Source organism: Myzus persicae, unplaced genomic scaffold (assembly GCF_001856785.1).
Source record: "Myzus persicae strain clone G006 unplaced genomic scaffold, MPER_G0061.0, whole genome shotgun sequence".
Classification (NCBI taxonomy): Eukaryota; Metazoa; Arthropoda; class Insecta; order Hemiptera; family Aphididae; genus Myzus; species Myzus persicae.
Window position 1 is genome coordinate 168,534 of NW_019101823.1, and position 12,291 is coordinate 180,824.

General features: G+C 27.5%; 1 protein-coding gene across 1 annotated transcript; it reads right to left on the reverse strand.

The window, feature by feature from the left end:
* Positions 1-257: 257 nt before the first annotated feature.
* Positions 258-7,907, reverse strand: LOC111030525 (dynein regulatory complex subunit 7-like). The gene is made up of 13 exons (XM_022310054.1): positions 7,705-7,907; positions 6,743-6,902; positions 5,389-5,514; positions 4,908-5,099; positions 4,699-4,848; positions 4,372-4,605; positions 4,133-4,301; positions 3,808-4,071; positions 3,615-3,744; positions 1,771-1,858; positions 725-1,156; positions 545-670; positions 258-485 (listed from the first exon to the last, which is right to left on the reverse strand). Exons 1-13 carry the CDS (start codon positions 7,905-7,907, stop codon positions 258-260), a joined length of 2,502 nt encoding a protein of 833 aa, XP_022165746.1.
* Between the last annotated feature and the right edge of the window lie 4,384 nt (positions 7,908-12,291).

The following is a 12,291-nucleotide window of genomic DNA, read 5'->3' on the forward strand; positions in this document are numbered from 1 at the left end:
CTGATCAATGTAGAGACTAAACATTACTACTGTAGCTAGATTAGAGATAAACAATGTTGATTTGTAGGTACCTCCGAGTAACTATGTAAGGGAACACTAAGAAATTATTTTCCGAAATTTGCATTTATATTGTTATTGTATTATACTATATTTAGTAATATCACAAGTCAACCTTTGCATATAATCAAAAAATAATTTGATTTATTTATTTTTTTCTTCGATTTATTTTATTACACAATATAAACGTTATGGTACGCTTAAACAAATAATTCTAAAGGTGTTAACTTCCCATAATCAGGATTACTATTTATGAATGTTGCCAAATGATTGTATCTTTTAATACGTGATTCTTTGAATCTTTTTAATTTCAACGTCAATATATTTAATTCGGTTTTTAGTTGCGAACATCTTATTAAATTTCTATCTCTGAGTTCACTATCATTAGATTGTAAAGACTTCGTCAAAGACTGCAACTCCATTTTTTTCTACAAGATAATTAAAAGTAATAATAAAGTAATATTTTAAAGGTGTTTTTAATTGATACCGTTTCAAACAATTGTTTAAATCGTATAAACTGATTTTTGGTATTTTTCCTGAAGTATTGTATTATTTTGTTTCTTATATTTGAAGCATTCGATTCTTTTGTAGCAAACCTATGTTCTTTATCTTTCTAAAAAAAAATTGTTCGTACATTTAATGCATATAATTATATACTTAAAACTACTTTATCTTGGAGTAACTTTCTGATCCAATGATTCCGGTTCCAATCCAATGAATTGACTTTTAACTTAAACTCTGATCGTTCTCGACTACGGGTTTCCAGCATTTGTATAACATTGTTCTCTAAATTTAACACGTTAATAAGTGCTTTTTTTTCGGTTTCGATAACTTCTTGTAACATTATATAGGCTTCATGGATTTTCAAATGCTCCATATACGGATAAACAATATCTTCAATGACTGATTTTTGATTGAACTTTTCATTTCTTATTGAACTATAAGTAGGCTTTTTAAACAGTCTACTTGATTGCGTGATCTGACCTTCACCATATTGATATTGAATATAAATGTTATTACTTTCAAGATTAAAAGTTATTGTGGCAATATCTAGATCTTTAAGTTTTGATTCATTTCTTAAATATTTTTCAACTACACACTGCAACACATGTCAACAACATACTAAAGAATACTAAAAGGTAATAATACTTTAGGTAAGCTACATATTAGATAGGTTTGGTTTTAGTATTATTTATAATTTAATTTAACATTCATTTTAATCTATCTTTTAATGAGTTGCTTTAAAGTTTTTGGGTGCCAATTCACACTACTAGAATGTTTAAGCACTTTTTATGCAACAATTATTATTATAATATATTAACATAAATAATTAAAACCGTTTACAGTTACAAATTCGTAACAACCAATAAGTACAAGAATTAAATTGATGTTATTTTTAATACTATAATAATTTTTTTCCTTATCAGGTATTCCGTTTTTAGAAATTTGTAGCCCTTTACTAATCATAATGTCTCTAGAAATATAATAAATTCTATTCTATTCTATTATGAGATACCCATGTCTATGTGTAATAATAAAGGCACTCTATACAAAAAAAAAAAAAAATAGGTAATAGAGCAGATGATATCAAAAATGTAATATAACAACATAAACTATATTTATAATTGTATGTTCGAAGAAATAAAAATATATTGACTGTATATTCCTGTTTTCTATATATAATAGATTTTATCAACAATAATCAATGTTAACCTTAGGTTTCCTTGCATGGTTTAAACTCTTGGTATTGTTGTTTTTCGTTCTATGAAATACACACAGGTGCCAGAATAATAAATCCGATCTAAAATGATGAATAGGTATTAAATAGCATTAATTTAACATAGATCAAAGATGTATAGTTCACATTTTAATAACATAATAGTAGGTCTACTAGTATACTTATTACACATCGGTACTTATGAAATATAAGTGACTGTTGTGTTTAGATTTTCTGAAACGTCATATTTAAAGACTAATATTAAAATTATAACATTATATCTTTATTTATGATTTAAGCACATTTTTTAATCGAATGACACAATCATTATATTCACTATATTAAGTATACAAATACTACAGCACAAAACTGATTCACCTCCAAGAGGTTCGATTTAGGATTAAAAATTAGGAAAACACCCAATTTTGTAAATAGGTAATTTTGATAGTTGATTTTGTTTCCCACAAAACATTGATATTTGATCAAAACATAAAATAGATAGTATGTACTAGTGCAGTAGTGCTTTTAGATCAAATGTATTAGATTTTTATTATCAAATGTTTTATATTAAATATGTGTAATCAAAAATAATATGCTTTAACTTTAACACCTTCATTACATTTACTTATTGTATAACTTGTAGATACAGATTGTAAATATTATGTTTTGTTCAATAAAAAAAAACTTTAGGGTGAAAAAAAAAACTTTTACACCAAAATTGATATTATGTGATTTGAATATACGAGTGTAATTAATAATTTTATTCTTTTATCATAACTTATATAAACTTATAGGTTTTATTGGTAAATGTTACACCTACACAGTTAATTACCTATTCACATTATAATAACTTGAGCAGCAAATGGTAATCTAAATTGTTTAACTAACAGCATAACTGCATGTCTGCATATCACATTATCGTGTCAAGGGCGGACTTTGCGGGGGGGGGGGGGGTGGACGGTCAGCTGACCCACAGTTTTTTTCTCAGTAAAATATGCTAACTCAAAATGACAAACTACATGGCATTTTTTTTATTTTAGCAAAATAATATCCACAATAACCAATAATAAAATAATATAAAATAATAATAATTTATAAAAATATGTAAGTACACAAGCCCAAGAATGTTTCTATAAAAATATCAATACATAAATGTATACGTTTATTATGATGTAGAGATGTATGACGTATGTATATACAGATGTGAAGACTGAATATTGGAGTATAAATAGTGCTTACGAAATCATGCTTAAACTCATATCAACTTATACACTGCGTACCGTATGCACGACTGTGATACTGGTCGTGAACATACACCGATGACCGATACTGTTATTAAAATAAATATACTGCAGAATAAATACTTATACAAATAAAATAATAAACATGTGTAAACCCCTCTCAAAATTATTTAAATATTCCAGGTAAATTTGTTAATTATAACTACATTTTAATGCAACAAACAATTAATTAACCTACCTAAAGTTTGCAAGTAAGTTATAAATTGTACTTAAAAATTAGTTATGAGTTATGTCATTTAGTTATATTGAATGTTGGTATTAAAATGTGATATACACAACTAATACGGTAAATTAACAAAGGACTTTGTACCTAATATTCGAATTGTTTACTCAAGGGTCTACATAAGTGACATTTCATAAGTGAGGCAGACCCACAGTACTTAAATCTTGGGTACGCCACTGCCACTAATCCGGTAAAGTGTATAAAATATCGATTATTGATATAAATACACAATACTATTAAATAATTATACTTATAGCCAATAGGTACTTATATAAATTATGAAATTTAATATTTAATGGTTAAAAAACATACGAACCTATCATTATACGTTATAATGAAACTATTTTCATTTATTTTTATATCAGCCATTGCATCTAACCTCAATTTATAAAATGTAACCAAACGTCTGGTTTCTATATTGCTACAATCACCATAGAACTTATGTTCTGTAAAAAAATACATAAACAATTTTGGATAATTTTTTTAAATACATATTCTTAAAATGTCACTTTTTAAATAATCATCCCGGCCAGGTCTAAAATATTCTATAGTTTCAGTTTCTTCAACGGTATATTTTATGTTAGTGCAGATTAATTTATCTATTCTATTTTTGTATATTTCCTGAACAAATATTTTGTTCAAATATTCTGGTTCGGTATAAAATGTTGTTCTTTTAATCAGTCCATTAGGCATGATATACTCAGCATAAGACTCTTCGATCGCATTCATATACTGCACAATTTTTTTACCGTTTGGATATAGCATAAGATATTCTATGCACAGTTTATGTTATAACGTAAAAAATTAATTTTATTCTTTTAAAATAACACCTACTATTTGTAGGAACTTCTATAACAGTAACCCACGAGTTGGGCATCTCAAGATTTTTGAATGTTTCATTTTCATTATGCTTTAAACCTAACTTTCCTTTTTTTACACTGTGAGGTTTATCTGGTAAAAAATGTTCCCAGTATTTTGTATTCATTAAAGTAAAATTGTATTGCTTTATAAAATAGAAAATAAATTTAAGTTACCGAAATATATAAATATGTATAAAAATCAGTAACACAAACCGCACAAAATCCTTCCAAGGATTGCAAATTAACCCAATAATTAGTATGATTCCAAACCACTTCTATTCCAGTATAATTTTCATCAGAGATTTCTTTCCGCTCACCTGTACTAGGTTCAATGAAATATGGAATCTCGGATATATATTTATCGTTTTCAGTTTCCAACGGTATAATCATGACCCAAGCATGTACTCGTTTACCAAATAAAGGATCAGACGAATTATCAAAATCTATCTGAGATTTGTGGTTATTAGATAAATAAAACAAAAAAAAGATTAGATATACAATTTTTCAAAAATAACATTCATTTTTGTAAAATTTGTTTACCTCTTTTATTTCCTCATTGACTATAGTTTTATTTTTTTCTTCGTCCATTAAAAAGTCAACATACTCATTACACAAATCAATCATAGGTTCTATGGCATAAAGATCATCTATAATATCTTCCTTACTCTCAGATTCTGATTCTTGTTCATCCTTTATTAAGAATATTAATGTATGAGTTAATTTCAAATTCATATTATTGTTATACATACGATTGATTCTTTTGGAAGATCTATCTTGATTTTTCTTAGATCGTTATTGCACACAATTTCTGTGGCATATCCATATACAATAAAAGCATTGTACCCACAACCAATTAAAAGTGATACTAATAGTATCGCCAGTTCAAAACAATTGGCAGTTTGCGTTTTTAATGTTGTTGCAGGAGACACAATTTTATTAGGCTGAAAATGTGTGATGGGCTTAATCATTTTGGAGTTAGTACCTTATTGTGACCCAACGTCTAATCCGCAATAGCCAAAACGTTAAGATAATATTATTACCTATAGTCTATACCTATACATAATAGGCATAAACCATAATCAGAAAACCATAGGTTAATAACTCTAATCATAATATTTTAGTTTTTAGTATAGATATAATGTGCAGAATACAAGGCTCGCTGAACATAAATAGGTACATTTTACAACAAAATAATAACTTAAATTTTGTAATATTATATAGGTACTATACCAAAGCCAGAGGATCTTCTAATTTGATATATTTTATGTGTTTAGCAACAAACTGACTGTAACTAGTTAGTTCGATCAAATCAGGGTAGACTAATCGAGATGGTTTGATGGTAGTACAAACACATTTCTAAAAACATTATATCATATAATATTACTAACTGTAATTAATTCATAAATATTTCTGAGATTTTATTCAAATACATATTTTGTTGAATTACAATCCATTTATTTGGGATAGTGATAAATAAATTTCAAGTGATTTATATTAAAAAATATGAACATATTTGAATATATGTTACTGGCAAAGTGGGAAATTCGGGCAATGTATACAATGCCCGGGCATTGTACATAGTGACCGGGCATTGTATACAATGTCCGAGGTATATTGGGCAATGTAAATCGTGAAGTATTTATACAAATAATCTGCATAATATTATTTTACCTAATCAATGATATTATATACTAATAATTATTATACTCGTTTATATGGTTATTTATATAAGAGTATTACAATTTTTTTTTAATTAATTAAATTTTAAATGTATTTAAAGGTAGGTAATGCAATAAAATATTATGTGCATAATGTTCAGTTATAAGTTCATTTGTCAATTGGACATGGAGGTAGAAATAAAATGGAACAAGAGATTAATAAAAAGTACAAAAATATAACTAGAGATGTAATAATGTTATACATAAATAATTACGAATCGTGTAAAAAGAAGGGAAATACAGCTAAAAAAGGGTTGGTTGTAAAACCAATCATATCTTCTGAAATGCATTCTCGCGGTCAATTTGACTTGATCGACATGCAAGCACAATCAGATATCGATTATAAATTCATATTAGTTTATCATTATCATCTAACAAAATATATTATGCAGATTATTTGTATAAATACTTCACAATTTACATTGCCCAATATACCTCGGACATTGTATACAATGCCCGGTCACTGTGTACAATGCCCGGGAATTGTATACATTGCCCGAATTTTAAACTTTGCCCGTAACATATACATAATGTGCATGGTACATTGCTTTCGATATAAGTAATCTGTTTTTTTCAAATTTATACTATTAATATGCTTAAAATAGATTCAAAAATTTCAAATGCCTATGAATAGTTATAATAAGTCTAAAAATATTGAAAATTGCTTTGTGCTTAGAAAGTGATAATTTAAGTAAGTAGGTAACTAATAGTGGAATGTTTTTTTTCAATTAGTTTTAATTTTCTTCGATTATATTTTTTGAATATTTTTAAAATACCGTAACAGATAATTATTTATTATTATAAATATTCCTAATTTTTAAATCGTTGTTATTTGTTTTGTATTTGTCATAGAAACGTTATCTTACCTGGACTCCGCATTCATTTTGTGGTATTAAAACCAACTGTCTTCTATTTGGATATTTTACTTTAAATTGTTCAATAAAATTTTGGGCGCAAAAAAGTATCAGTTTTTCAATATTTGAAGTTTTTGAATACGATTCTGGTAAGATTTCTGGTACGTCATCGCTACAAACATTGTTTAAATAATAATAAAACCGATTGTTGCATTTATTTATTATTTTTATTTATTCTTAAAGGAGATGAAACGATCATATAATACCATTCCAAATAGACACATGTACATTTAATCAAAAGTAACCTTTTATTAATCACAATTAATGCAACAACTTGCATTCATACCCACCACTTCTCATACATAGCACTCAAATGTACTACCATAATAAGTTTAACGCAGAAGAATAATCCACTTTTCGTTTGTTTCTACCCAACTTTAACAAGAGAAGAAAATGTAAGTAAAAAAGAAAACGCTATAATTATTCCACTTTTCAAACATGAAAATAAAATGTGAATATAATATGTACCAGTAATACTTCTAACGCTTTATTAATCTGATCAATAAAAATTGGGTTTTTTTTAAAAATATTTTTTTTTAGTTATACACTTTTATGTGTTCTTTCTGACTTACAATTGTAAAACATAACGAAACTGTTTCTCGAGGGTAAGAACTAAGAACCAAGAAGGCTGCAGATATAACTAAGATACCACATTTTCACCACGAATATAAGATAATTTTAACTGTGTTGTAGCTTTTTTATTTTCTCAATAAGATCAATATATCAAAAGTTATAGAAGTTAAGAAACCAACAGGGATGTTTTATTCATACACATTATACAGGACCTTCTCGTAAAATACTGGATCCCTAGTTTTAACGAGTTCACTCGGTTAATGTAGATACGAATCTGTTGGAATATTTTACTTTAATGCTATGTAAGTCACCAAAACTAAATTCTTAGATTTTGAACTAACTTAATATCGTCAACATTTTCATCCGATTCTTCTTCCGTTTTCTCATTTCCAATTAACAATGAACAATTAATATTGTAACTAGATTGGGAGCTGGTGTCTGAATGATTGTCCTCGATAGTACTCAAATAATTATCTTCGATTTCTTCAACCAGATTAGGTGAAATAAAATCTTCCCATAACCAATCTAGTGAATTGGAATTCATTTCATGAAACTAAAATAATTGATATCGCAAGAAACACGGTGTAAAATATTTATGTAATCAAAAAAATTAACTGAATAATAATTAATAATGTTTGATTAATAACGTTAGTTACCAATTAGTAAACTTTATTTTCATTAGTAGCTTAACTCGTGATTAAATAAACAATACAATAATACAACTCTTGGTTTTATATTTGTATGGACCGAAAAATTGAATGCTAGCAAATACTCCATATACACAAAATTCCCGTGGACTGAATCAATTAAAGCAGCTCAATTCGGGTTATCGCCTGAAATTATACTGACTACCTTGCCAATAGTAAACAATGGGATACCTAGTACCTACATTGTAGTGGTCTAGCAATTGCTAGCATACGGTTCTTGGCTTGGTTCCACTGCAGCTGTGTTCTGGATTACGTTAGGTTAGGTTACAACTTTTCTTATATTGGTACTGCAGTATTATTTATATAGTTTTCATTAACCTGGTAATTGGCATAGGGAAAATTGTTAATAAGATTGTATACTGATGCGGCCAGGAAATTAGTGTTTAGTGTATAAACGAGGTATCTACCTATATTTACTTGTTTTCGTTTAATTTGACGAATAAGAGAGAGCATACCGTGATCGATCTTCGGTTTTTTATATATTTGTTTGGTTTTCCTGGATATTGGATTAAAGGGATAATTGCGCTCTAGTAAAACGTCTTTTGTTGCAGCTTCAATGGTAGGTTGGTGTGGTTTGAAAGGTTCGCTATGACTTCTCGACTTGATATAAATTATAATTATGTCTTAATCTTAAACCATACTAGGTATACTCATAGATTAAATAGCTTAATATTAGTTAAAATATTTTGATATTTCGTAGAGGTATCAGAGGCACAATCGAAATATAATATGAAATTTCTATCTAGGTATATAAACTGTAATTATAGTATTATTATTGGTATTATTCTTTTTGTATAGGTGTTTATTGTGACAGCGTGATCCCTATTCTCAGTTCTGGTGAACTGATTCATAACGTATCATATTAGGAATATGGTCTATACTGCTGTTGAAAGTCATTAAGCTGCAGTAACTCCAAAAACGTAGTCCTTTAGGAAACAGTAATGTAGTATTTCACACTAAATTAATGAAAATATTAATATTTTAAGCATTAAAAATATTATATGTAGTATATGTTATCATATATTTTCGATTTTGTATGACGTAGCTTTAGAAAAAAAAGATTGTTTTTTCATGATCAGAAGACATAAAGCAGTTAGTACCATCATTGGCATATATCTCAATAAGTTGATTTATACCTAGTGCAGCAGTTGCGCTTTGAACATCTAAATGTTTAAATGAGCTATAATCACATGTACATTTTAATATCAGATTTAGTCAGATTTATTTAATATTAAAATGAAAAATATCATCTAATTTATATAACTTAAATTTTAAAACATCACTATAAATTATGAGCACACAGAAAGCAGAAATTTAATGTAATTTGTTTTTGTTTTGATGGAGAAAATATTATTCCTCATCAGGTTACATTGTTTAAATATCAACTCTATTTCTGGACTTATGTTAAGTTTAAATCAAAAATTTGAATTTTGTTGGAGATACTGCTCTGTAAATACAATGATGTCAATAAATATGTAAAAGGAAGAAAATAAAATCAGTAACTCTAAATCACTTACTGCTACTCTAGTGTTTGGACATACCCCTTACTTACTTCTGATCTTAAGAGACCACACGGGCATTTGTTGTCTGCGTCTTACAAACGTACAACATACCAAATTTTACGTTCACAATAATATATTAACATTTTACTCTGTAATTTCTAAAATAAGAGTCAATTTACCTCTTATTAAATTTAAAGGTAAGAATAATATCTAAGGTACCTCGGAGGATTGTATTGATATTATTATTTTTAAGTAAGTTGTGATCATTTTTAAACTGTACATTTTAATAACAGAGTAAAGTACTAAAATACTAAAATGTATTATGTGTTTGCTACCTATGCTGTTTGTTTGTAAGACGGAGACAACAAATGCTCGTGTGGCGTCTTCTTAATGAACTTATGTACATACAGCCTTACATGTTATTTTCTTTTCTATTTGAATTTCTAGTGAGATTTTTATCCGTGAAATCGATAGAGAATTAAAATATCTATCAACAAATACCGAACACTCGATTTTGACAAAAATTGAGTTACTGCAGCTTAGGGGTTTATGAGGGGAGTACCTATACTATAACCATTGATTCATTATACATAGTATAGCAGTAAACTATGTACAATCATTGCTATAAGTTATAACTATTTGTATCTATATTCAAAAGTAATTGGTTATTTCTATGTATAATGGGTCAAAAATAAAAATTCTAGTTTCAAAATGAAAGCCGAAAGGTAAAAACTTAAAAACAGAAAAAAACCGACATTTTAACTCAAAACCAGTATTTATTTTGGTGAATTACTCGCATATTTTAATTGGTTTTATCCATGGCTGCAGAGCTTTTAAATAGTATCCACGGACTAAGATATCCTAGTCAGTGATAGTATCTGATTTTATCAAATCAATATCCGTTTATCAACGTTATGATAGCACAGCTACTAAATACTAGACAGCCTTAATAATAATTATTAGGCTCTTTCACAGACACAGATATATAAACATACATATATGTGTATTTATCTGTGGGCTCTCTACTAAATAATAGATATACAAGGTGGATATAATCTTGTAGATATATTATTTTAGATAGCGGTGTTAATAGTTAACAACAATAGTGATTTCGTAGTAAAGTCTATGGCGTATGGCCATGGATAATAAAACAATAATAATGTACTATTTTATTATCTACATCATCTCTAATAAAGCGAGCACTATCATAGACCAAATAGTATAAGGCCTATGCCACTATGGAATATCGATCATTGTCTCATATTGCCGATCTTATTATTTATTATTCAATATTCATATTGTGTAACTGTCGTATATTCATATCCATTATCCACGAGTTTCTGGGACGCATTTTCAAAGGTATTTTATATTTTATATTAAGCTTCATTCACTTTTAACAATAACATAAATACATTGTATATACAAAGTTAAATTAAAATATGATATTGTCAAATGTTCAATATATTTTTCATGTATATTACAAGAAGTCGCCGATTGCTGTCTTGTGATTTATAGCATTTTCAACACGATATTTTTTCGTAATTATCATACATTTAGTGATTTTAGATTCTGTGCTGGTGAATGTAGGTATTGATTTTACAATGATGTGCGTTTTTTTATTATTTTTTTTGTGTCTGACATCACCTTTGGAAGTAGGAAAAATGCTTCAATTTTCTACTTCAGCATAGTTTTTGGTAGGTTTAGTTGGTAATCTAGTTGATACTTTGGGATAAAAAAATCCTATTAGTTTTAAAAAGCATCAGTAAAACCAAAAAAATGAAGGAAAACGCACACAAAACCAGTTTTTGACAAAATCAATTGAATTTTTTAGGTGTAACTCAATAACAAATAACTGCAAATACTTGAAATATTCACCAAATGCTTATGTACATAATTTTCTGTACCTAAACAATTTTCAAAGTATGATTAATACTTAGTAAATACTTTTTGGTCTACTTATAAGCAACATGTCATTATGTCAAAATCACGAAAATGTACAAATTATTTTGAGTTAGAAATTCTTATTAAATTTAATTTTTAAAATTTGAAATAATTATAAACTAAGCTATATATATATATTTTAATTTTTAATCTATGAACCCTTGTTTGTAATTAAATTTTTTATCAGCCAATATCTCAGCGAAGACAAACATTCATTGTTTTCAAGAGTACATAATAGTCACCTAGAAATTAATATTTTCGAGACATTTTTTTTTTGTAATTCTAACATTTTGTATATTTTCGTTTATATAAAACGTATATAGGTATTTTTAAAAATAACAATAATGTTCCCTGCTAAAAGAACATCCAATGTCCATCCACCATATAAGTAAGAAAATACGCGTAATAGGTGATACCAACATTTTTTTCTTGGCGGGGAGATGGTTGATGTCATCCATAATACCTAATCTTGATGGCCAAGGTGGACAAGCAGATTGAGGAGTAACAATACCGATATAATAACACGTTAATCTATAATAATATTTTAATTTGTAGTATTATAAACTATTTACTGCAGTTGATATTTTTCAATATAGATTATAGATAGGTACGTAGATAGCTAACTAATAGGTATATATACATATCTTAGTCCATGTTAATATGAAACCTCATTGATTACTGCTGCTCAAGATTAATACGTAATAGATATTTTGTTTTATTAAATGTATTGTATCTATTTTGTTAAGCCTCAATGACCAATGTCGTATTGTCGGTGTTT

What these genes read in the sequence shown, in the direction of transcription:
- LOC111030525 (XM_022310054.1), bottom strand. Translation starts at nt 7,907, where the DNA reads ATGAATTCCAATTCACTAGATTGGTTATGGGAAGATTTTATTTCACCT. An exon ending in TCAATGAGGAAATAAAAGAG is followed by an intron (nt 4,606 to 4,698) that starts GTAAACAAATTT and finishes CACAAATCTCAG; the next exon opens with ATAGATTTTGATAATTCGTC. An exon ending in ATTATAACGTATAATGATAG is followed by an intron (nt 1,859 to 3,614) that starts GTTCGTATGTTT and finishes TCATCATTTTAG; the next exon opens with ATCGGATTTATTATTCTGGC.